The sequence below is a fragment of the Zalophus californianus genome, chromosome 6, assembly GCF_009762305.2.
Source record: "Zalophus californianus isolate mZalCal1 chromosome 6, mZalCal1.pri.v2, whole genome shotgun sequence".
NCBI lineage: Eukaryota > Metazoa > Chordata > Mammalia > Carnivora > Otariidae > Zalophus > Zalophus californianus.
Genome location: NC_045600.1, coordinates 113,288,366 through 113,311,391, shown reverse-complemented (window position 1 = coordinate 113,311,391; position 23,026 = coordinate 113,288,366). Strand labels below are relative to the sequence as shown.

Genomic DNA, 23,026 nt, shown 5'->3' with positions numbered 1-23,026 from the left:
TTCTCAGCCTCACCAGCCTGCAGACCTCATCCTGGTGGGGGGCGGGTGGTGAGAGGCTCTGGTCACAGCCCCAGGGGGGACCCGGAACTTCTGCTCCAACCTCCTCTGCTGACAGAGGAAGGAACTGGGGCCCAGAGAGGGGAAGGGAGTTCAAGGTCACTTCAAGGAGGTGGTGAGAGCTCTGTGAGAGCAGGGGACAGTGTGGAGTCGGGCAGGATGGGCAGAGGGTGTGTGCCCTGTTGCTGCAGGGCTGAAGGGGAGGGCCCATGCCACGCAGGGTGACTCTCTTCCTGGTTTGACTGAGTCTGTCTCTGGGTTAGCACTGCAAGTCCTACTGCTCGGGGACTCCTTGGTCCTGGGCAAACAGGGATGGCTGAGCACCCTCAGGCCACTCCCGGCAGCCACGCAGGACCACGCTCCCAGGAATCTCTGCTACACCGCCAGGCTCCCCTTATGAAGGTCCCTCCTCTGTCCCACCTGGCCCTATGGAGCTGTTAGAGCAGGTAAGCAGCTCTCCTGTGTTACAGATGGAGAAATCAAAGCTCAGGGACACAGTGCTCAGAACCACACTGGGAAGGCATGGCAGAGCCAGCCCCTCTCCACCTGCTTGGCGGGGGGGGGGGGGGGGGGGTCCCTGGGCTAGGAGGCCTGCACTCCAGTGGTCTGAACCCCACCTCTGCTGCTGTGTGATCTGAGAGAGGTCACAGTTCCTTGGGCCTTCCTTCTTCTCCTCGCCCATGAAATGGGACTCTCTTTCTTGGGGAAATGGTGTCCCGAGGAGCTGAAGTCAACCTACCACTCTTAAGAGAGGTCAAATGGGGTGGTAACAGTGGGGGAAGTGAAGTTAAGGAAAAGAGGATGAAGGGATCATTCTGGGGTCCAGCAGACTTTAGAAAGGGAGAGAGACAAAAGCTGTGCTCAGAGGGGGGCTGGCGTGTGGGGACCGGGAAGGGGAGAGATGGAGGGAGGGGGAAAGGCTTTCAAAGAGAGAATGAAAGAAATGAGTTATTCCAGTGTGGTGAGGTTGGAAAAACTCCACTGAATCTTTAAACAACCCTTGTCAATTATTCATCTGCTGGTATGAGGGCCTCTGGTCTGCCACAAATCTCTGAGCACAGGAGGGAGGGGGGGAAGGAGGGAGGGAAACGGAGAGAGTCAGAGAGAGAGAGAAAGCCAGAGAATCAGAAAGAAATTGAGAAAACCAAAGAAAGGCAGCAGCAGGGAGAGGCAGCAATGGGGGTGGGGAGAGAGACAGAGGGAAAAGGAGGTGTGTGGGGGGCGAATGGAGGAAGGGAGCCAGAGAGAGGATGATAAAGACCCTGTGCTAGAATTTCTGCACTACAAACAACACTGAACACACACTTCTTGAATAGCAACCGAGTACTTCTTCCTCCTCCAGGAAGCCTTCCTTGCTCCCCTCTCTCTTTCCTGAGGACTCACTCGGTGTGCCCAGCAATGCTGGGTAAGCGTGACACTTAAGAAGATAAATGGTCTTGGCCATGCCCCTTTGCCATTTATCCCTCACCAAATATTTCCTGTGTGTCTGCTCGGTGTCACCCTGTTGTTTCCTGGAGTGTGGCTCACTCCTGCCTGCTGAGAAAGTCCAGGGCTCTGGGCCTTGGCCTCTTCCTCCCCGACGCTTCCCCCTGCACAGCTGGACACAGCACTGGGTACCTGGCCGGGGTGGGGGCTTCTGGTTTTTGGGCAGGCTGGAGGAATTGCTGAGGTTACTGCCCAGGGAATGGGGAATCCTGGCACAGGCAGGTGCTTGATAAGCCCTCTGTGAATGGAACCAGCCCCTCATCTTCCCTGCTCTTGACATTGCCTGGCTCAGCATGAGGTGGGCTCGGGGAGGGTGGGGTATGGGGGTGAAGGGGAATGCTTGCAAGTTGTTTAATGTTTGGGAGTTACCATATTCAAGACGACGCTTTAATGTCGCATTCTTCACACTCAAAAGCCCACCTCTTCCAAAAAAGACTCCCTGGGCTGCTCAGAAGGGAGGTGGAGGCTTCCTCCAGCCCTGCCAAGCCCTACATCTGCCTTGAGACCACATCCGCGGGACCCTGGTCCCAGGAGGTCCACTCGGGACAGGAGCTTTGCACCATGTGGACAAAGTGGCACCTGAAAGGCGTGTGTTAAAACCAGTCTGAGATGGAAGAACTGGCTGGACCTCAGCTGGGAACAAAGGCGGACCCAAGAGTGCATTAGGGGGAGGGAGCCTTGTGGGGCTCATGGCGGCTACAGAGTTGGGACTGGCCCCTGGGGCAGAGAGGGTACAGACCCCGCGTCCCCTCCACTCCCTTCTCCCTTCCCAAGGTGCTCCTTTCTCCAGGAAATGCTCAATTTCCTATTAAGCCAGAGTAGGCTCTGGAGGGACTCAGAGGTAAAATTGTCTCTTGGACTCTGGGCACCAGGCTACAAGACTAGACCGACAAACACACTCCAGAAATCTGGTGCCGCTGAGAGGCTCACAGCCTGAACTCAGAGGCGGGGAGAAGAGGGAAGCAGGTCATCGCTGGCTCCCTACTCAACCACGGCCATGTCACCGGGGCCCCACTGCCCTGCCCCCAGGCTCTGCTGCTGACCACACACCCAGGAGTCACACACTGTGAAGGCGCCCTTGCCACCCAGATGTTCCAGTGGTGGCTGAGTATCTTCTGCTCTATGACTGTCTGCAGCTTACCCGCTGTGTGTTCACTCCCATGTTCTGTGTTTGCGGGTCCTATCATCCAGTGCTGTGGAATAGTGTTGTATGGTGGGGCTCTATTGATATGCAACTATACTCCACCACTCCCTGCCTGCATTCTAGTGCTTGTCACTGTGTCTCTCGTTTGCATGAGCTCGTCTATTGCTATATAATTTTGTGTGGTTGCTATGGAACGGTGACCCGTTGCTACATGGCTACCTGTGATTTCACGGAGCTGCACATTGTTGGTACCCACCCACGTTCTATTGCTTGGGATAGGGCTCTGCGGGCCATGTGGATGTCTGGGTCCTGCCCTGGTCCTTGCAGGCTCTGGCGAGCGGGTATGAGCTGGAGCTGGGGGCTGGGTCTCCAGGACCTAACTTGGGCAAAGGATCAGAGGTGGGAAAAGCCAGATGGTAAATCTGAGCTGAGAGAGAGAGAGAGGGAGAGAGAGGAAGGGACAAATGATGGGTTGGGGGACTGAAGGCAGAGTTGGGAGGGAAAATGGAGTGGAACCAAGAGTCAGGCGACAGGCTGGGCCTGACACAGGCTGCGATGGGCAAGGGATAAGGGCAGGCCCAGTGTACTGAATACTGCATGAGTGTCTGAGGGACCCAGTGGTGTCAGGTTGGCTCAACAGTGCAGGGCTGGGCATGCAGGCTTCCGCAGCTACCTGTTTTCATTTATAAGCAAGGCAGCATGGGAGAGTGGCGTCAGGAAGCCTTGGGCAGGGTTACCCCACCTTAGGGCTTCCTCATTGCCACCCTTCATCAAATTAGGAGACTGGACTAGACGCCCTCTAAAGTTCTTTCTGATGGCCTTGCTGTCTAGCCAGGCGTTTCATCACAGGGCCCAGTAAGTATTTACCACCATCTTGCCAGGTGCCCATCAAGAGGGAGGGTAGAGGGACCAGCCCACTGACAGGAGTGCTAAGTGATTTCCAGAGGGGGCATGCTTCTCTGGACGCATGAACCCAACTCAGAGCTGCTCTGATAGCCTGTGAGTATAGAGGATCCCTAAGCCCCCTTGTACGCATTCAGAGCCTTCCAGAATCTTGTCTTAGTGTTCTTGGGCCACTTATTTCTCCTCCTCCCCTCCATTGCTCAGAATGGTTATTTGGCCTCTTGCTCAAGAACAGTTCCTGTTCTTGGCTAACCTGCTGCAGGTTAGTGCCATCTTTTACGGTTGAATCCTTATGAAAAGACAAAGACTGACCACAGGCTCTATTCATGCTGCCAAAGTCTCCAAAGACAAAGTCTGCATGTTTATTTTTAACGCAGTTGAGAGCTAAGCTCGCAAATCAGCCCTGAGCTCTGTTTTCCCAAGGGGCAGAGGTGAGAGAAGGGGGTGTAGGAGGTGGCCCATGGGTGCTCTGGCACCTGCTCCGGGGTGGGCAGGGGAAGTCCATGTGGGAGCATCCTGGGCACACCCAGCAGACAGCAACCCTTCCTATTAATCTGATAGCACGTGTTCCAGAAAGGTGCAGAAGTGCCAGGGGAAGATGCGGAGGCCATCGGTGGAGAGGGGCAGATCCTGAGAAGGGGAGCCCCAGGGCTTCCCTAGGGGCCAGTGGCCTTGGCTGGGGCCTTTCCTCAGGATCTTTCTGAGCAGCGTTCCCCATGGGACCCGCTGTGGAAGAAGGGAGGAAGCCACGCATGAATTCACCCCTGGTACCCAAGTGGGGACTTTGACTGGACTGTCTTTTGGTGGTCTGTTCTTTATCTCTCTGCATTAAGGGGCCAGGACTCAGCACTGACCCCTCACCAAATTAAGCCACCACCTTGGCCACCTTCACCAACCGTTTCCCAGCATCTGGTCAACTGCAGCTCCCATGACCAAGGACAGAGACCCTGGGACCAAAGACGGTGTCCTCTTTTCTTTGAGCCCCAATCTCCTCTTTGAGAAATTGAAATTATTGACTCAGAGGGGCTTCCCCTTACCCATGGGATGTGCTCCTGAGAAAGTGCTGGGTTGATCTCTACTTGAGTCAATGGATCCCTGTCTTACAAGTGTTGCAAGGGTTTGCTTTGAAGGAGATTGTGTGGGAGTTCCATTCGAAAGGTGAAGAAACTCTGTAAAATGAAGAATCCATACCTTCCACCAGTTTAGCTTGGGGGTAAGTCACATACAGAGTGTGCCTGAAGGGAGGTCTCCTTGCCACCTGGGGAGTGAACTTGGTGACAGTCAAACCCTTTCCCCGTGACCCCTGTTGCCACTCTTCCTTTCCTAGCACTGGGTGGAGACACTTACCATTTCATGGGACATCTTGGGTGCCTGAGGCTCTATCTCTGTTTCCTGAGAGGTAGATGTGCTGGAATCCATTGTAGAGCTCACCGTGGCCTTGGACCAGGACTCACGGATGGTACCCAGTTTCTCATCTAAGATCTTGGGGTCCAGGATGGGCAGAACCTGGCTGTTGTTTGGTGTCAAGAAGTTTTCCGGCTTCTGGGAAGAGAAGGTGCAAAGAAATTTCTGTCTTTCTACCACAAATGTCTTTTCCAGACCCCCGAAGCCTCTCCTCTTCATGGCTCAGGAGGCCCTGAATGCCTGGCTCCTGTCTACCGCCTACCACCTGCCCCCTTGCTCCCTGGGGCCTTACCACACTGTCCTGGGCATTCCTCCAACAAGCTAGCCTTTCCTGCCTCAGGGCCTTTGCCCCTGCTGTGCTCTCTGCCCAGATGGCCTCATGGGTCTTTACATAGCTGTCCTCTTCTCATCATTCAGATTTCAGCCCAGACGAGAGACCCTGGCCTTCAAGAGAGAGGCCCATCCTCTCTAAAGTCACCCCTCCTCCAATATACGCTGTATTCACATTATCCCATTTTACTGTTCATAGTACTTAACTCTACTAGAATATTAAACTTGCAAAAACTGATTTTGCTTGTTTACTGTCTGCCTCCCTCTGATCCCCACACTACAGCGCAAGCGACATGTAAGTAGAGACTTTGTCCCCAGACACTGCCTCATTGTAGTGCTCAATATCTATTTGTCGCAGGAATAAACAAACCATGCCATCCAGGACTCTCACATTTGGTGCAGTAACAACAGCTTCAAACATCGCCATGCTCCTTTGACACCCTTTGCTGGGAAGATTCCTTTTCCATTCCACGTCTGCCGTTAGCCTCCCATCTATCACCTGTCAAACAGTCTCCTCTCTCTCTGCTCCGCTGGGCCTCCTTCTTGTGCTGTCAGGTACTTTTTCCTCTTCTCTGCTCCCCTTGACATGACTGCAGCTCTCATCTCTGCTGGTCTAGAACTCAACCTCACTCAGATCCCAACTTCTCTAGGAAATTTTGATGGCCTCCACTCACACTTGCTCAAAGCTTTTCTGGGATCTTCCAGCCCAGAAGCTGGCTCTCTCTGCTCTCACACTGTTCTCTAATTCCAGGCTCATTTGCCATTTTTGTTTTTCTGCCCAAACTTTAAGTTCCCTGGGCTTAGGGACATGTGTGATGCTCCCTTTGAGGAGAGGTTACTTTAAAGCTCTCTTGGAAATCCATGGTTAACCCTAACAGGTGTATGTTGTTCAAAGGCTGTAGGGACCTCAGAGATGACCAGCTTCTACCCTAGGAATTCTGTCTTGGCCACATAGCAGATAAATATGCCACCATCTGTGCTAGAAGCAAGTAAAACAATGGGCACAGTGCCAACCAGCACAGGATGTGCTCAGGGTTAGAGGTGCCTGAATGTCTGACCCTGAACAAACAGAGGAAGAACAAAGTATGGGTCGGCCTCCCTTGAAGTGGATATTCTATATAAAAACCCACACATATGAACCGGATGAATCAGGATAAGGACCCTTCACTTTACCACTTGGATCCTTTAAATAATGATTCCTTTATCCCCTTTTAAAATAAAATTTTGTATGCAGAAGTTCCTGGGGCGCCTAGGTGGCTCAGTTGGTTAAGTGTCTGACTCTTGGTTTTGGCTCAGGTCATGATCTTAGGATTGTGAGCTCAAGCCCCTCGTCAGGCTCTGTGCTAGGTGGGGAGTCTGCTTGAGATTCTCTCCCTCTCCCTCTGCCTCTCCTCCCCCTGCTCTCTCTCTCTCTCTAATTTTAAAAATTAAAAAAAAATTTGGTATGCACAAATTCATTAACATGAAGTCTTTTCAGGCTTATGTCAGTAGAGTAAGGGATAGTAATGCAAGGATAGAGGCATCTAGTCCAGTCTGGGCCTCATCTCCCACCTATCCTGTCAGAGGGGTACAAGGACAGATGATTCCAAAGAGAAAGCAGCTATATAAAGATTCTTAGAATGAGAAGAGGAAGCATTGGGTGACCTTGAGGCTGATTTTGGCACCTGTTGTACTTTATAACCAAAACTCCTGAGCCTGTTTTGTCCCTGGGCTTTAGGCCTGGCTATCTCTCTCACCTGCCTCTCCCAGTGACTATGGTTTAGGGAGGGCGAGACTCATCGAGAGTTTCCCCACTGAACACACCAGTGGCTCTGTATAGCATCTGAGTCAGGTGGTTTGGGGTTGTCTTGTTGTCTCTGCGTTTTAGATAGGAAAAAGCACCACATGCTGTCTCCTGCTCAGAACAGCTGAACACCAGACTGGCTGGAGCAGGAGAACTATAGAATGCATATCGGATGGATGCGTGGGTAGATGGATACAGGAGAGAATGAAGGAAAGAACAGCTAGTCGGGGCAAAGATGAACTCCCTATTGACCAGGTGGCCCCTGGGACCGGGGCGAGATGCTGATTCAGGACCTGTAATGACATCTCTCCTCATTTCCAGGCAGAAAGCCAATCTCGCTGCCCTGGATTTCATAGACTGCCATCTAATCCAGTTAAGGGAGGAAGTGGAAGTAATGAAATCAAGGGAGAGGTCTCCAGAGGTGCCCCATCAGCTCTGAAAGCAGGGACACACTGCAGAGGGAGTCCCTTCCCCCACTGCCTGTCTCCCTCACATCTATCCTGTGTGGGCCCAGCACCAGCTGGATAAACTCAGCGACCCAGAGCTGACATGTCCTGGGCCCCTGATGGGAGCTGGGCACTTACCAGTACTTAAAAAAAATTTTTTTTCAAAAGAAAGGCAGTTCATCACATGTGGTGCCTCATTTAGATGTGTCTGGTGTCTTGGAAGCTTGACTAGTCTACGTTCTCCCACAACTGGACCTTGAGAGGTTATTTGGAGATTCTAGCTGGGGAGAGCAGCTACTCGTACACCCTTGATGGAAGAACAATCTTCTTCTATCTACAGAGCACAGCTTCAGGAGGGATGCATGCAGAGCAGTAAGGGAGAAAGGGGACACCTGCTTAGCCAGTCAGACCAGCTGAATCAACCCTGGTGATCAATGGGGTGAGAGATGTTGCAGCTAGATTACCCTCACATACACTCACCAGGCACTTTAACGTGGATTCTGAAATTTATTATGTGTAATTCATTTAATTTTTCATCACAAAGATAAGATTAAAATGACACTGACCCCTGAGTCCAGACCAGTGACTTCACCTTGTCAATCTCTGGTAGGCAGGTTGTGGGAGAGGATGTTCTCAGGAGGAGGGAAGGAAAGGCAGAGTATTTATGGATGTCAACTCTTCTGCTCCTTCTGACACCTAGCTGCTCTTCCTGGGGCCCCTGCAAGACTCAGTGGATCTACTCTGCTCTGCCCTCTCCATGGCTGGCCCTGGACCGTATCTGTTTCCACAGCTGCTTCATGCTAGTACCTCCCCACCTCCCACACCCATCCTTGCAGGACTCCTGCCCACAATTCTAATCCCCTGCTCTAATCAACTTTGTCAGGATCCATCCTGGTCTGGGAGTTGGGGGCAAGTGAGCGGGTGACTTTTATAGAAAAATCTTTAGATTCCCATACAGTAGAAGCCCCAAAGGGAGGGCCAGAGGCAGTTGCTCTTGTCATATGAGGTAAGGAGGCTCACAATACCCCACACAGTGCCTAAATTCTCCTTAACATTGCCTATTCAGACTGCCCAGCTTCAGTCTGCCCACGTTGTGGGGAGGCAATTGTGCCCTCTCTTCCTTGCTTCTCATGGGAAAGGAGCTTGTCTGGGGCTACAAGAAGGGGCAAGGCTGATCAAAATGGTGGGTAGTCAGGGTGGAAGATGGGGGAGGGGGATAATGCTAAAATGAGGATGAAGAGAGGGTAGGGCCTTGGGGACTAACTCCTCCCTATTTAAGCCCAGGCTTACCTAGCTCTCCTCCTTTTTTCTAGGTGAGGGTGGAGGCTGCTATCCCACCCCACAGGCCTGCTTGTTTGCTTTTCTACTTGGCAGGCCTTACCCTGATGGCTGAGGCAGCTTGGGGCTGACAAGTGGCCCCTCCACTCTGTGGTTCCGTGGCTGCAGCATGTCCTGCTTCATTAGGGCTGAAATTGGAGACCTACCTTGAAAGCTCAAAGCAATGCACAGCCATGTGCTGGCTCAGACTCGCTGCGCAGCCCACTACTCCTTGTGCTGCCGCAGCTGCCCCACACCACGTGAGTGTCATGGTAGAAAGCAGACTCCCCTTCCTCATGCCTCAGCCCTTTGCTGTTGCCTGCAGAGGAGGGTCTGTTGAGACAGACCAGGCCAATAGCATCACAGGCTCGAGGCTTCCTGGGTCACCTGTTTCCTCCTCTTCCCCTAACATCTTCTGCCTCCCTCCTACCCACTCCATCCCCCAGATCCCTGATCATGCAAAATGCAACAGTTCCAGCCTGCCCCGGCAATTACAGACTAGCCAGGATGCAGCTGCTGTCCTTGGTGCTGAAAGAGCCCGCCTTCCGACCTGCCCGCCTCTCGCCCCGCCCTGAGCCTTCTCGTGGGAGCGCACATGCTCTTAATTCAATTAGCTGGCCCTGAACCCTCCCCAGGGAACCCGGAGCGGAAACTGACAAATTCTGTTTAACAAAGACATTTGTCCCCCGCCCCACCGGCCTTGGGCTCTGCCCGCCTGTATCCCGCTCATTAGGTATCTAACAAAGTGCGTCCCAAGAAATCTGCTTCCAATCGCTAGTAATTCAGGAGGCCTGATGCAATTTTCTCCCTGATAAGGGTGTCTCGCCCGCTGGCAAGAACCATAATGAGCCCTGTGTAGCAGCTCCCCGATCAGTCACTGCTTTGTCATTTCCTGTGGCCCCAGTTGTAGGTTCTTATCTCTTCAGCTGAAGGCGAGGCTCAGAAAATGGGGGCCCTGCAAGAGGGCTTGCTGCCTCCCATGCATATCGCAAGCCTCATTATGGCATCCTGCATGGTCTTGCAGCTGCAGTGGGACTTGAAGCTCTGAGTCTGTCTGTGAGCAAAGGAGGGTCTGAGTGTTAATCCTCATTGGGGCCATAATTCATTCTCCAGAAAATGGTTTCAGAGGGTTAATCTGAAAGCAAGTTGCAGGGTCAGGGGAGGGGTGCCGGTGATAAGGATATTTAAAAATTCTGGCAAGGATTTTAGTATTAAATAGAGCCCTGCCCATAGCTCACTGGACAGTCTGTGGGCTCACTCTTGTTAGTTTGGAATCTGGGCTTTCTGCATTTAATCTTTCCAATTGGGTCCCCCCATTTACATCTAGAGAGAGATTTCCAACATATAGGTCAGATCACATCTTACTGCTGCCCAAAGACCTTCCTTAGCTTCGAACCACTTTGAACCACTGCCAAAGTCTAAACCCTAAATCCTGGCATCCAGGCCCTCCATGGTATAGGCCCCAACTAACTCTCCAGTCTCACTGCCTACAACAGCCTCCATATGTCCCATGTGCTTCAGATACCTTCATGCCTCCCTTTCTTTGCATCTGTGATTCCTTCTGCCTGAATCACCCTTGCTTTGCCAATTTTCAAGCCACTCTTTGAGGCAGAGTTCAAACCATTTTTCTCTGTGACTCTTCTCCTGACCTTTGTATGCCCAAAGCACTTCAAACAGAACCCTTAGCAAGATGGGTGGCAACGATCTGTCAGGGTGCTTTACTGCTTTGGCACAGGTTAGGGATCCAAAGAATGGCTAATGAATTCATGCCTGAATGAACTTGGGTGGAGCTGGGGGTGCATCTGGTTTGGCTGAAGAGAGGTCTAGGCTATGGTAGGGTGGCTTTGAGATGGGGAGAAACCCAAGCCCCCACTTTCTGAATAGTTTGGTCTGGAAGTTTTGCCCTCTCTCCTCCCCTCCCCCTTCTTCAATCCACCAATTGTGCATTGGGCTCACGGGAGAACAGAGCAGGCCAGGGGAGGGCCCAGATGTCCAGCTTTCTTAGCCATCTCTGTATCCTGACTCAGTACATTCCATCTCTGGCTGGGAGTCCCGGGCTCACATTCTCAAGGCAGTGGAGTCCTGTGGTTGGTGAGGCATCTGGAATGAGCCTGCAGTATGGCTCTTGGTCCAGCCCTGCCCACTCCCAGGGCAGGAAGCAGGTCTTCACTTCTCCTCCACAGCCCCCAGCTCAAGGCATGGTACACTGGGGACTTCAGCAAATCTGGCCTCTAGAGAGATGATTGTCTGTCTTGTCTCCATTTCTTCATTCCCTGAAAGATTGCTGTGAGACCAAATGTGGGGCTGGTGATGTTTATCTTCAGCACTTGACAAGGCCTCCTGATGTCCTTATGGATGTGAATCTGGTGGAACGGCTGTCATGAGGGATGGGGGCCGAGTGATGGATTAGCAAGGCTCCATTGTTCCCCTCCCCCAGGAGCCCTGTCCTCATCTCTGATGAGTTCAGCACTTTTGTCAGCAACTACACTGGGCTAGGCACTTACACATGCTCCTTCATTCCATTTTCACTGCATTCCTGGCTGGTAGGGATCACAGCTTCCTTCTGTGGATGAGGAAGGTGGAACTCGGGGTGGCTAAGGTCAGGACCCAGGATTCAAACCCAGACCTGAGGACGCACACTGTTTGTGTAGGGGGTGTGGAGTGGGAAGGAAGACAGGCAGGGTGTTGTGAGGTTGTGGGAGGGGAAAGGGCCTTTTCTGTCTGGATCCATCATCGTCCTTGCGGTGGCGTTTTCAGAGCTGGGGTCTTGGGGGTGGGGACAGAACCCTACAGAGGACAGAACCAGCCAGGGAGATTCTCGTGCCATCCTGAATGCTGGGCCCTCCAGGCAGCTGTGCTTGGTGGGGAAACGGAGGCAGGTTTGTGTTGGGGCTTCTCTAAAGACCAGCCCAGGGCTTTCATATGTGGCTTTCAAAGAAATTTATAAAAATTCATCAAAAGCCAGCATGATTTTGCCTATCCCCTGCCCTCCCCTCCACATCTGTTAAACAGCCACTTGTCCCCACTTTGGTCTGGTCTCCAGAGAGCTTTGTAACTGATTTGAATAAAAACACCAGGGTAGCCCTCTGCATGGCGTTGAAGACCTGCCCCCGCCCTTCCTGTGAGAACAGGGAAGGGGGAGGGTCAGACAGGACTATGGGAGCTGCCCCTTCCCTCAGGGGGTAGCAGCAGGTGCCACCTCCTTCTCTCCTCAAAGGCACCCACCCTATGCCAAAATCCAAGGAAACCCATGGGTTTCAAGTCCTCAGGATTGTGGGCTAAGAAGGAGGCAGCCACCCATGTGAGTGGCCCCATCTCTCCCTGGTGTCCTGGTGCTCTGCCAGGATTCCAAATCCCAGCCTGAGAAGGCACGCTGTTGCCAAACACCCAGACAACTGCATAGACTTGTCCCACCTTGCAGGAGGCACGTTTCCATGTGAGGAGGCAGGGACTGGCACAGTGAGCACCTGTCATGTGCACGCTGGGCTCCAATACACGTGGGTCAGCCTAGGAAACCTGCTCAGTGTGGGCCTCACTTCAAAGAAGTTGCCTGCAAGCTGGAGGGCACCCAGGATGCTGTGGAATCTTGACACCAGTTCATCAAAAGAGGCAGACTGCTTAGCCTGGAGAAGCACAGACTCCCGGGCGACCAGATCTCACTCTTCAAAGAGCAGAGGCCCACATCAGAGGGAGAATGGAGGAGAGATAGTGTTATTTGTATATAGATCTGTGGAGTGGCCACAGGCTTATGGATTCTTAGAGCCGACTGGACCCCCAAGGCCAACCCCCACTGTACGTACAGTAAAGGGAAGTTGGCTGCCTATAGGCAGGTGTCCATTTTTTTAGTTTTTGTGAATCTATGTGTAGTTATTCACGTGCTCATCTACACACACAACTCCAGCTTCAAGCAGATCACTCTAAGTAGCAGGTGCCTGTAGAGAAGTCCTATCAGAGGAGAAACCTTAATCCATCACCAGCAGAACCAGCTTCAAGCACAATATCCCAAACCAGGAGACCACTTCATCCCACCATTCACAGAAACTGCAGGCTTGCTGGCTAGTGGGCCAGCCAGCATGCTGGATGCCTGACCACGTGCCAGTCTCCCCACAACCAGCAGGGGAGGCTTGCTAAGGTCGCATCGCAGCCCCAGATGGAGGAGCCAGGAGCCTGGGGGCACAGAGAGGGTGGGCTCAGTGTGAGGTGGTCATTTCTATCTGTTGTGGCCACAGAGCCATGGGACAGGGTACGTCTGGTGGTCGTGAGCTTCCTGTCATGGCAGAGCAAGAGTAAGACCACCTGTGGTGGACATTGTCAAGGACAATCCTGTCCAGGGTGGGCTGTTGAGAGACACCTCTGTGGTCTCTATTTGGAAATTCCACAATGCTCTTGTTCCCAGAGCTTTGAGAATGGGTGATGTGGAAGCAGTGGGTGGGGGAGAAAGTGTTCACGCAAACCTCAGTTAGTCAGGATACCTGTCTGCCCTCGAGGCTCAGGAGAAAGAGGATGTGTCCTCAGGAAGGAGGTACTCAAACAGGGCATGCGTATTTATTTCTCCCGAAGCATCACCTTTCAGTAGCCCATCTGACCACGGGCAAGGAATTGTTAGTCACATGGATAAGGGGCCCCGAGAGGCCCGTTATCCAAGCCTCCCCCACAGCCAGAGTATCCACGGGACTCTAAGATCCCAGGCTTCCGGCGGCGGCGGTGGCTCATGGAGCTTTGAGCAGTGTTTGATTTAAAAGATTCCCCAGGGGCACCTGGGTGGCTCAGTTGGTTAAGCGACTGCCTTCGGCTCAGGTCATGATCCTGGAGTCCCGGGATCAAGTCCCACGTCGGGCTCTCTGCTCAGCGGGGAGTCTGCCTCTCCCTCTGACCCTCTTCCCTCTCGTGCTCTCTATCTCTCATTCTCTCTCTCTCAAATAAATAAATAAAATCTTTAAAAATAAATAAATAAATAAATAAATAAATAAATAAATAAATAAATAAATAAATAAAAGATTCCTCAGGCTGGAATGCAGACATGAAGGCCAGGTACCTTCCACCATGAGCTTGGAAACAGCATCTTAGGTGGAACCGTAAGAGGGAAAGAATTCAGAACCTGTCGGGTGTTTGCTCTCACTGGGTTTCCTCAGGCCTCTTACCAGGCGCTGCTGTCCGCTCATGAACTGACTGGCTCGCTGTCTGGTCCGCACTCCCTGCCCTCTAAGAATGCGTCCTATGAAGACGTGTAAGATCCCTAAAACCGGGACAGTATCTGCTACATAACAGGTGCCCAATGTTTGCGGTGGCACAGAGGACATGGGTGCTATGACAGTGAGGGTGGTGGTGAGTGATGGAGCCGGGGATGGACCCTCTGCACTCAGCTGCCAGGCCATCCACCTGTTCATCAATTCTCAACACGCTCTCACTAACCCGCAGAGAGAAGGATGCCAAAAGGGCTCAGAAGTGAGCAGAGAGCCATGTCCAAGCCAAGCCATGTCCAAGATGAGGGTGAATTCAAGGCAGATGGACTCCATGGCTGCCGGCCCCTCCCTCTCCTCATTGAAATCCACAAGGGTGGCCAAAATTCTAGTCCTCATCACATATATGTGGAATAAAAGAATGAATGGCTGGGTGCCCTGGCTGCAAGAACCTATGCCGAGCCCACCACATTAGCTCCAAAATTGGAGTTCAGGATTCTAGAATCAAAGTGAGTCAGTTATTGGCCAACTCACAGATAGTGTCACCAAGGAACAGTTGGGCCACAAAGAGATGTAGCTTCTGTGTATGCCAATGCAGGTGTGAAAACATCTGTGTGTCAGTCTGCATGTGTGTGTGTGTGAGCATGTGTGTGCGTATTAAATGCGTGTGCCCATGCAAAGGGGTGTGTGTGTGCCCGCATGTTCACGTCTGTGCATATGGGACTGTCTGCGTGTGGGTATTCGCACGCGATGGTGTGAGAGAGCGTGCGTGTGTGGAACTGTGTGTGTGGTGAATGCTTGGCTGCAGAATCTGAATTTCCTCTAGTACTATTTTCCTGGTACACACCCAATCTTGATCCCTTTCTTTTCCTTTCTTCTCGGAAATCCATTACTGAAAGGTTTTTTACCCGCCTCCAGGGGGAGGGGGGCTGGGGGAAGGGGAAGCTAAAATCACAAGGCCCAGATCAAAACACTCAGCCGCTAAATGAATTCGGCAGCGTTTTCCCGCATGACTTGGAGGGATAATTTAGTGAGGCCGCCAGCTGGAAGGAAAGGGATTAATTTTGCACTTAGCACAGCTCCGGTGAATAATTCATCACTGAGACCTTTGTGCCTAGCCCCTGGGCAACTGGGGAAGTGTCCTGTCCACCTGCCTGTTGCCTGCCTGGGCCCCCCAGTGGCTTGACCAGGGGCACTTGATGCTCCTTTCGGCCCTCAGGACACATGTGTCCCTGTGAAGGGACAGGGGGAGGTAAGGAAGGGACAGGAGGGGCCACTGATAGACTCTAGACCCCGAGAAGAGGCCGTGGAGGAGTGAGCTCTGATCTGGGAAATTGGTGACATTTTCTCCAAGGACCCTGCTTCTTTCTTGGGGTCTTTTGCTGCTTCTGTGTCTTCCCCTCTCAGTACCTTCTTGGTCCTACACCTGGTGTGGTGGTGGGGATGGGGGTGAGGGTGGGGTGTCAGGCTGTCTCTAACAAACTCTCTTTCACCAGGAAATAGAGGAATCAGGAATTAGAAGACAATGCAGAACATTCCACAGGGGAAAGTGCTGATGGGACGTCCCAGGTACTCACCAGAGGCCTTAGGGACACATTTTCAGGTGGCTATGTTTCCAGATACATGCCTCTTACCCCACACCATATAATTCCCCGTGTTCTCCATGGGTAAGGTCACAGGGCCAAGTATTACCCCAGTGCTGGTGGAGATTTCTCCTGGTGTGGGAAGCCGGCGGGAGGGGGCTGACCCAGGCATCCATGGTCCTGAACTGCCCACCTCCCGGCTTTGTGCCTGTCTTAGCACCACCCACCAAAAAGGGGAAGAATTCCAGAAGGTGCTGGCCAGGTGCACTGGAGCCAAAGGACCAGGGTTCAACTGGGACCCAGAGTCCAGGGAGAGTTGGCTAGAGGAAGAGACCCCATCCATCAGGCAGGGCTCAGCCAGTGGTATCTTTCCACTTGGATCAACCAAGCTGTGGTAGGCAGGATTCCAAAAACAGGCCCCCAAGATTCCATACCCTAATCCCCAGGACCCATGTCTATGATGAGCTGTGACCCCTGTGATTATGTTACATGGCATGGCTGATCTTAAGATGGGGACATTCTCAGAGTGGGCCTCTCCTAATCACATGAGCCCCTTTAAAAGCGGAGGGTTTTCTCTGGCTGCTGACAAAGGAGAAAGTCAGAGTTCTGAAGTGTGGGGGGGATTTGACATGCCTGCTGGCTGAAAGATGGAGGGGGCCATTGTGAGAGGAATGTAGGTGACCTTTAGCAGCTGAGGGGCCCCTTGGTTGGCAGTCAACGAGGAAACAGGGACCTTGGACCCCACGACTATGGGGAACTGGATTCTGATGACCACCTAAATGAGCCTGGAAGCACACTCTTTCCCAGAGCCTCCAGAAAGGAGTGTGACCTTGCCAACATCTTGATTTGAGCCATGCCAGGTCAGGCTGCCTACCCACAGAAGTGCAAGCCCATAAATGGGCATTGTTTTAAGCTGCTAGGTTTGTGGTAGTTTGTTACATAGCAACAGAAGCTGAAATCCTAGCTCACCCTTGTAGAACCTTGATCCCAGTGAGCCAGGCTTGGCTTGGGCTGGGTTAGAGGCTGACTGCCAGGTCTGGGTGGCCCTCTGCTCTCAACTCTCCTCTTCCTAATCTCGGCTTTGTTTCATTTTCTGGAGCTTCAAATCACCCTCAGACATTTCTCTCCAAAGCAGTAGTCCCCTCCTTCCAGAAGCCCCTGGCCCCAGCCCCTGAACAAGGCCAGCAATTGTGAAGGAGGTTGGAACACACTGCAGGGCTACAGGAGCTGACACGTGGCTGCCAGGCCCTGCCCTTCCCGTCCCCACAGCCTTACCTCAGAGGAAAGCAGCTGGAAGGAGATATCCACTGTGGGGGCCTCACCATTTATGGTTTTCAGCTTGGTGTCCTGGGGAGGAGAGGGGAGCTGTCAGCCCATGCTGGCCAGGGTGGCTTCTGCCTCTGATCTGCCCACTGCTCCGGATCCCCCAAGAAGGGGCCTACTAGGGGCTCTGCCTGGGGAGTGAGAGGGAGGCAGAATGATCTGCCTCTACTCACCCTCACTGCCTCGAACCTCCCTTCTCAACTCCATTGAAGACTTGACTGGCACTTTCAGACCTGTGTCCTGGCAGAGTGGGGAAACTCCCATTTACTGACATCTATTATGTCAGGATGGCCAGAAGCATTTTAGGGGAAAAGGTGGCATAGATATAAATGGTGATATAATAATGTATTAAATATTATTGAGAATTTATTCTGTTCTAAGTACTTCACACATATTTCCTCAAAAAAAAAAATCTCACAGCAACCCTATAAGAAAAATTCTATTACTATGAACCCATTTAACAGACAAGGAAACTGAGGCACCCGGACTTTAATTTTCCCATGGTCATGTAATCTGGTAAGGGGTGGAACCAGCATTTGGACCCAGACAGTCAGGCTCTAGAGCCTGGGCTCTTGGTTCTCTTGTCATACAGAGAGATCCTATACAGGTATGTTGTTCCCATTTTAGAGATGGGCACTCTGAGGTTCAGAAAGTCTAAGAAACTTGCCCCAAATTGCCCAGTGAGGACTAGGCAAGGACAAGGACAAGGCACTAGGGCAAGTCAGGATTTAAACCCAGGTCTCTCTGGTTAAAGGCCTGAACTCTTGCCACCATCTCGTGGGGCCTCCCTGTGTTTCTCCTCACGTTGCTCGGGGCAGGAGCTCGGGGGAGCTCCTTATACCTGACGGTGGTTGGCTTCCATGGGGAGGGTCCTGGTGGAAGCTGCTGGAGAAGCCAGAGTCACTGGCGTCAGTGGGGCAGGGTGAAACAGGGTAGGCTGGGGCGGGAGCAGGCCACCTGGCGCAGGCTCTGGTCAGGGCGGGGCACTCACGGTGATGGGGAGCCTCTCCACACGCAGCCCATTCAGACCCTTCCCTGCCAGCATCTTGCGGTACAAACGGCTCTTTAGCGGCAACACGGAGACGCCCAGGGGCTTGCTGAGGGTCCATGGCTCACTGCCTTTCACTGTAGGGGGAGGACCAGCTGGGATTCCCACCAAAGCCCACACCCCAAGCCCCTCGGATCCCAGCATTTGAGGCCCCACCAGGGGCCCCATCCTTTGGTACCCAACATCCAGTTCTCCCACACCTCATGTTCCTGCCCCTGGCCTTGCCCTGCACAAGTCTCCTCCTCCTCTGCTCTTTAGGGCTCTCTGAATTCAAGACCAACTCTCAACATATTCTGTGCTTCTGGGTATGTATAGGGATCTCCCCTGTCTCTGCCCTTGGGGGCTTTACTCTCTCCATGTGGATCTAAGACCATGGATCAGCTGGTCTCTGAATCCGGTTTCCCCTCTATGCTGTGAGCCCTGGGGGAATCTGTCCCTCCCTCCTCCCTGACAGGTACATGGGGAGGGGGTAGTGGTGGGATAAAAATGCACGATCTAATATGGACATAGGACCCACGTGTGCTGGCCCGTGCCAAGGAACAAGGACAAGGAAGCCAGCCAGGTGCTCCTCCACCTGTCTGCATGCACTGGGAACCGGGTCCCCTTCACCTATCCCCTCAGGGGGCAGAGGCAGGTGGCCTGAGCACCTTTCATACATATGTCCTGACGCATGGCTGCCCCCGCACGGCACCAAGGGGCACTCACTGGAAGCCGAGGAATAGTACTCCAGCACCAGGGCTGTGTCTTCCGAGAAGTTGGTGGCTCCGTCTCGGCCTTGGAAGAGGAAGGATTGGTTCCATAAGGGCAGCTCCGGGGGGCCCCCAGGCTTGGACAGCTGAAAGGAGACAGTGGGAGTAGGCAGTGGGGCCACAGCTTCTCCCAAATCAAGGGATGTCCAGATATATCCATCTGTGTGTGTCTACACATGTCGCAAACGTTTGTCCCAATTGTAAAAGTGATATACGTGTAATGAATGAATTTTGGAAAATACAGAAAAGTAGAAAGATTAAAAAGAAAAACCCTAGGGGTGCCTGAGTGGCTCAGTCAGTTAAATGTCTGGTTCTTGATCTCTGTTCAGGTCTTGATCTCAGGGTCATGAGTTCAGGCCCCAAGTTGGGCTCTGCACCGGGTGTAGAGCCTACTTAAAACCAAAAACAAACACCCCCCCAAAACACCCTAAATTCCTAAAGACAACTGTCCTAAGACTGTGTGTTTCTTTCTAGTTTTTTCCTAACCCTATTTTGTAGATAATTGTCATCCTAACATCTTATATTTTTCATTTACTGTGAGAACCTAAGCATATCCAGAGTCACAAGTAACTCTTGGTGTCTGTGACCTTTGTAGTGCTGTAGGATACTTTGTCACGTCCAGGTGCCCAGCTTCCTCCCTTCTCATGTTTTCCTGGAATAGCACTGCATTGAATATTCTTTGACATGGATCTCTGTGTCTCAGATTATTTCCTAAGTACCCGACATGAAAATGCTAAATTAAAGGACATACATTTTAAGGCACTTGACTGACCATGGGTAAACGGTTTTCCTAAAGAGCTGCACTAGTATTCACCTCCACGGCTGGGGGTGTCATCGATGCCAAAGGAGACACGCCCTCCGCCCTGTCCCCCGCCCCTCTCTGCCCCACACAGGATGCAGAGGCCACAGCGGGTCTTCGGAAACCTGAGCCTTGGTGTGTCTGAAGTGCAGGCCATTGGGCATTCGGGGGACTTGGTAGCACACTAAGCCAGCAGCTGGGGCACACACGTGAGTGATATTTAAACAGTGAAACAAGACAGCATTGCCCAGAGCCCCCGAATAAGGGGCTACAGGAGACATTGCTGAGGACGGCCACAAAAGCCATCTTGCAGGAAGCAGGACCAGAGGAAGGCTCTAAAGTAAGATTTGGCAGGGCAAAGGGGAAGAGGGAGGTCTTCTGGCTGGGAAAACCACCCAAGAAAAAGGTGGAAGGTGACTCCAAGCATGGCAAGGGTGGAGGATGCCTGGAACAAGGGGGGACTGCAGGTGGAGGAGGCTGAGCATCTGCAAGGGCTGGAAGGTGAGGAGTGGGGAATGGAACATGAGGGCATCAGCCTGTAACACACAGCCGGCAGCCCTGCACGGTCCCAACACACGGAGGGGCTGGGGCCATCAGTGCAGACTCCCCCAGCGGCTGCCTTGCCTCTGTCCCCAGCCAGGGGCTGTCAGCAACAGTGGCAGCCGCTCCCACCTCCCGCTCCCCTGCGGGAACCAGTCATTGCTCAGAAAGGTCAACACAAATGCACCACTGGCTCCAGAAGTTATTGATGCAGGATCTCGAAATATCAGTGTGGGTCCACTCCCCCCGCGGTGGCAGGGCTCTGATGCCTGTCACACTAATGTGCCTGCTCTGGTTCGCTGAGGCCCCGCCCGAGGCTCAGCTGTGTCGGCCTCGGCCCCGGCCCCTGGGGACGTGGGCTGCAGTCACTTTGGGGGCCAGGGGTCCTGAGCACAGGGACAGGGGCTGGGGTGATGGACTGTTTCTGAGAATGGGCTCTGGAGGGAGCTCAGGGACAGCCACTTGGCCACCAGGCCAGGCTAGAGAAGCTGCTTCCAGGTTCTGTGGGCCTTGGGAATGGTCTTTCAGGATTGATCCCCAAACCATGCCCATCCCGGAGCCACCCCATTGAGTGCCAGAGGGGCTGCCCCATAGCCTGGACCATCTGCCAGGCCCTGAGGCACTCAAGGAGGACCTGTGACTCAGTCCCTTGCTGCCCCCATCTCTTGCTCCCACCCTGGAAGGGGGGTTATTTAATGGATGCTAGCTGTCCTCTCGGGGGCCTATTAATGTGTCTAAATGGAGTCTACTAAACAAGAAATAGTGTCTGACTGCTCAGGAAGGACAGGTCTTTCCCTGAATGGTTTCCCAGGATGAGTCCTCCAAGAAAGATCCCTTCAGACCTACAACTGGGGAGAGAGGGTCAGCCTCTCTTGTGGAGGGGGGAGGGGCAAGGAATCAAGGTTAAACCACCTCTGGAGTCTGATGCCAGGGCCCTGGTGAAGGTGTTGGTGGCATGTGTGTGTGGGGGGGAGTGGGGGACAGGGCGTGGGGCGGGGAAGCCATTGACCACAGAGGCTAATGGGAAAGGCCATGGCCGGCTGTGGAATTAAGGGATGTGATTAACCCTCAGCTGTGATCTTCAGCAAAGCCATTAACCCCTGGCCACTGAGGCAGACCTGCCTTCCCTGGGGATAGAGCTTTCATTACATGGGCCCATGGGGCCCTCCTTCCATTTCCCCTGGGCCCACCACGTCCACACCAGACCCACCACTGTCTGTTCTGCCCTCCTGGGAAGGGTAGCTGCTGGTGGCTGATGCTGGGGGCCTCGAGGGAGTTAGGACACCTTGGCTCTGGGCCCAGGTTTGCCTCAACCTTGCTGCGTGACCTCTGGCAAGTCCCTTCCCCTCCCTGGAACCCAAGAAGTCACTGTCCGCTGGGAAATGTCTTATGCTCTATGCCTTGGAGGCTGTCGTGTGGGTTGAAGGACAGAATGGATACCTTGCCGTCAAGACAAAAGTTGAATTGAACTCAGCCAATGCTGACTGGGGGCTTCTCCTTGCTCTACACCTCAGGGGTGCTGCGGGGCATATGGAGGAGCTAGAGTCAGACCCTGTCCCCTCTGGAGCTCACCGTCTTCCCAAGTGATAGGACACACACACACACACACACACACACACGTCTGTGATCCATGCGGAGGTCTAAGCAAGTTGTGGGTTGTGGGAGCTGGGATGTTGGAGAAGAAAGCAATGACTCTTGACTGGGGGAAGGGAGGACCCAAGGGAGGGGGCATGCTAGGCTGAGGGCAGCAGAGAGGAAGGCTGGCAGACCAGAGAGGATAGCATGCGTGTGCAGGAGAGCCGCACATCCAGAGTGCCTGCAGAAAGCCTGTCAGGGTTGGGGCCGCGAGCCAGGGGGCTCCGGGGCATGAGGCCTTGTGTACCTGGCTGCCAGCGAGGGCTTCGTCCTGTCCGTGAAAGGGTTAGGGGTCAGGCTGAATGGGAGGGGCCTGAGTGGAGGCCGCCACGGTGGTCCACGCAAGAGATGAGGCCAGCACCAGGGCAAGGTCTGTAGGACGGAAAGGGGCCCCGTGAGAGCCCGGGGACCGACCGGCGTGGGGACTGAGACAGGGCAGATGACGGTGGGCATAGACAATTTCTTTCTCCTCTGCTTCTGTTTCATCAGCCAGGAACTCTGCCTCAGTTCTCTAAGGAGGGCAGGCCAGCAGGAGCAGCCTGTTGCGCAATGGCCCCCGACAAAGGTGCGGGAGGCAGGGTAGGAGTAATTCCTAAGTCCCACCCTATTTCGGGCCCCTACGGCCCAACTCTCCCTTCACTGACCAGGTTTGCCATCATCACCAGGCTCCCAGAGGGGTGACGCAGACACTAATACCCCTCAACCATTCCCCTCCCTCCCTCGTAGCTAACAGAACCCTCTTTGGTCCCGGTGCCCCACCCCCTTCTCCACACCTGTGCGCATTAGCTACCGCACGGTGATGCCACGCCCCTCCTCAGTGATTGGCTGAGAGAAGTGCATGTGACCCAATTCTGGCCAATGAGACGAGAAGGGAGGTCTGCGGAGGGGCTGCGGGTGGGAGGTTTCCAGCCCTTCAGAAAAGCCACAGGTGAGAAGGGGAGGCTCCCTCTCTCTTGGGTCCTGGTCATGTCTGGATGGGGTGCCCCGAACATATTGCCTCCACGAGCTGGCAGACAGCTGAAGATGGCAATTCAGGGGTGTTGGAAAGATCCTGAGTCCTGAGGACGCTGTTGAGATGGTGCATCAACAAATTCCGGCAGCATCCTATGTGGGGACCCCTCGCCAAGTGTAACGATAAATATGCTTAGAGCTCAAGTCCATGGGGTTACTTGTAGCCAAATGTAATGAGGGCTGGCCTCAGGGGCCATCTGACACTAGGGGAGGGGCAGCTCTGAAAGGGACAGAGCCCATTGAGCCTCCACCCTGGGCTTGGACGCTGTGCACAAGTGAGTCCCTCGAG

At 53.4% G+C, this 23,026-nt stretch overlaps 1 protein-coding gene across 6 annotated transcripts in view; it reads right to left on the bottom strand.

The window, feature by feature from the left end:
* CCDC33 (coiled-coil domain containing 33) overlaps nucleotides 1-23,026 on the bottom strand; it is a 102,592-nt gene that overhangs the window by 34,066 nt on the left and 45,500 nt on the right. For all 6 annotated transcript variants that reach the window (XM_027570854.2, XM_027570849.2, XM_027570853.2 and 3 more), the window contains 4 exons: nucleotides 18,709-18,838; nucleotides 17,947-18,080; nucleotides 16,908-16,979; nucleotides 4,937-5,131 (listed from right to left, as the gene is read on the bottom strand). In XM_027570854.2, coding sequence (XP_027426655.2) covers nucleotides 4,937-5,131; nucleotides 16,908-16,979; nucleotides 17,947-18,080; nucleotides 18,709-18,838 — 531 coding nt within the window. The remainder of the gene's footprint in view (nucleotides 1-4,936; nucleotides 5,132-16,907; nucleotides 16,980-17,946; nucleotides 18,081-18,708; nucleotides 18,839-23,026) is intronic.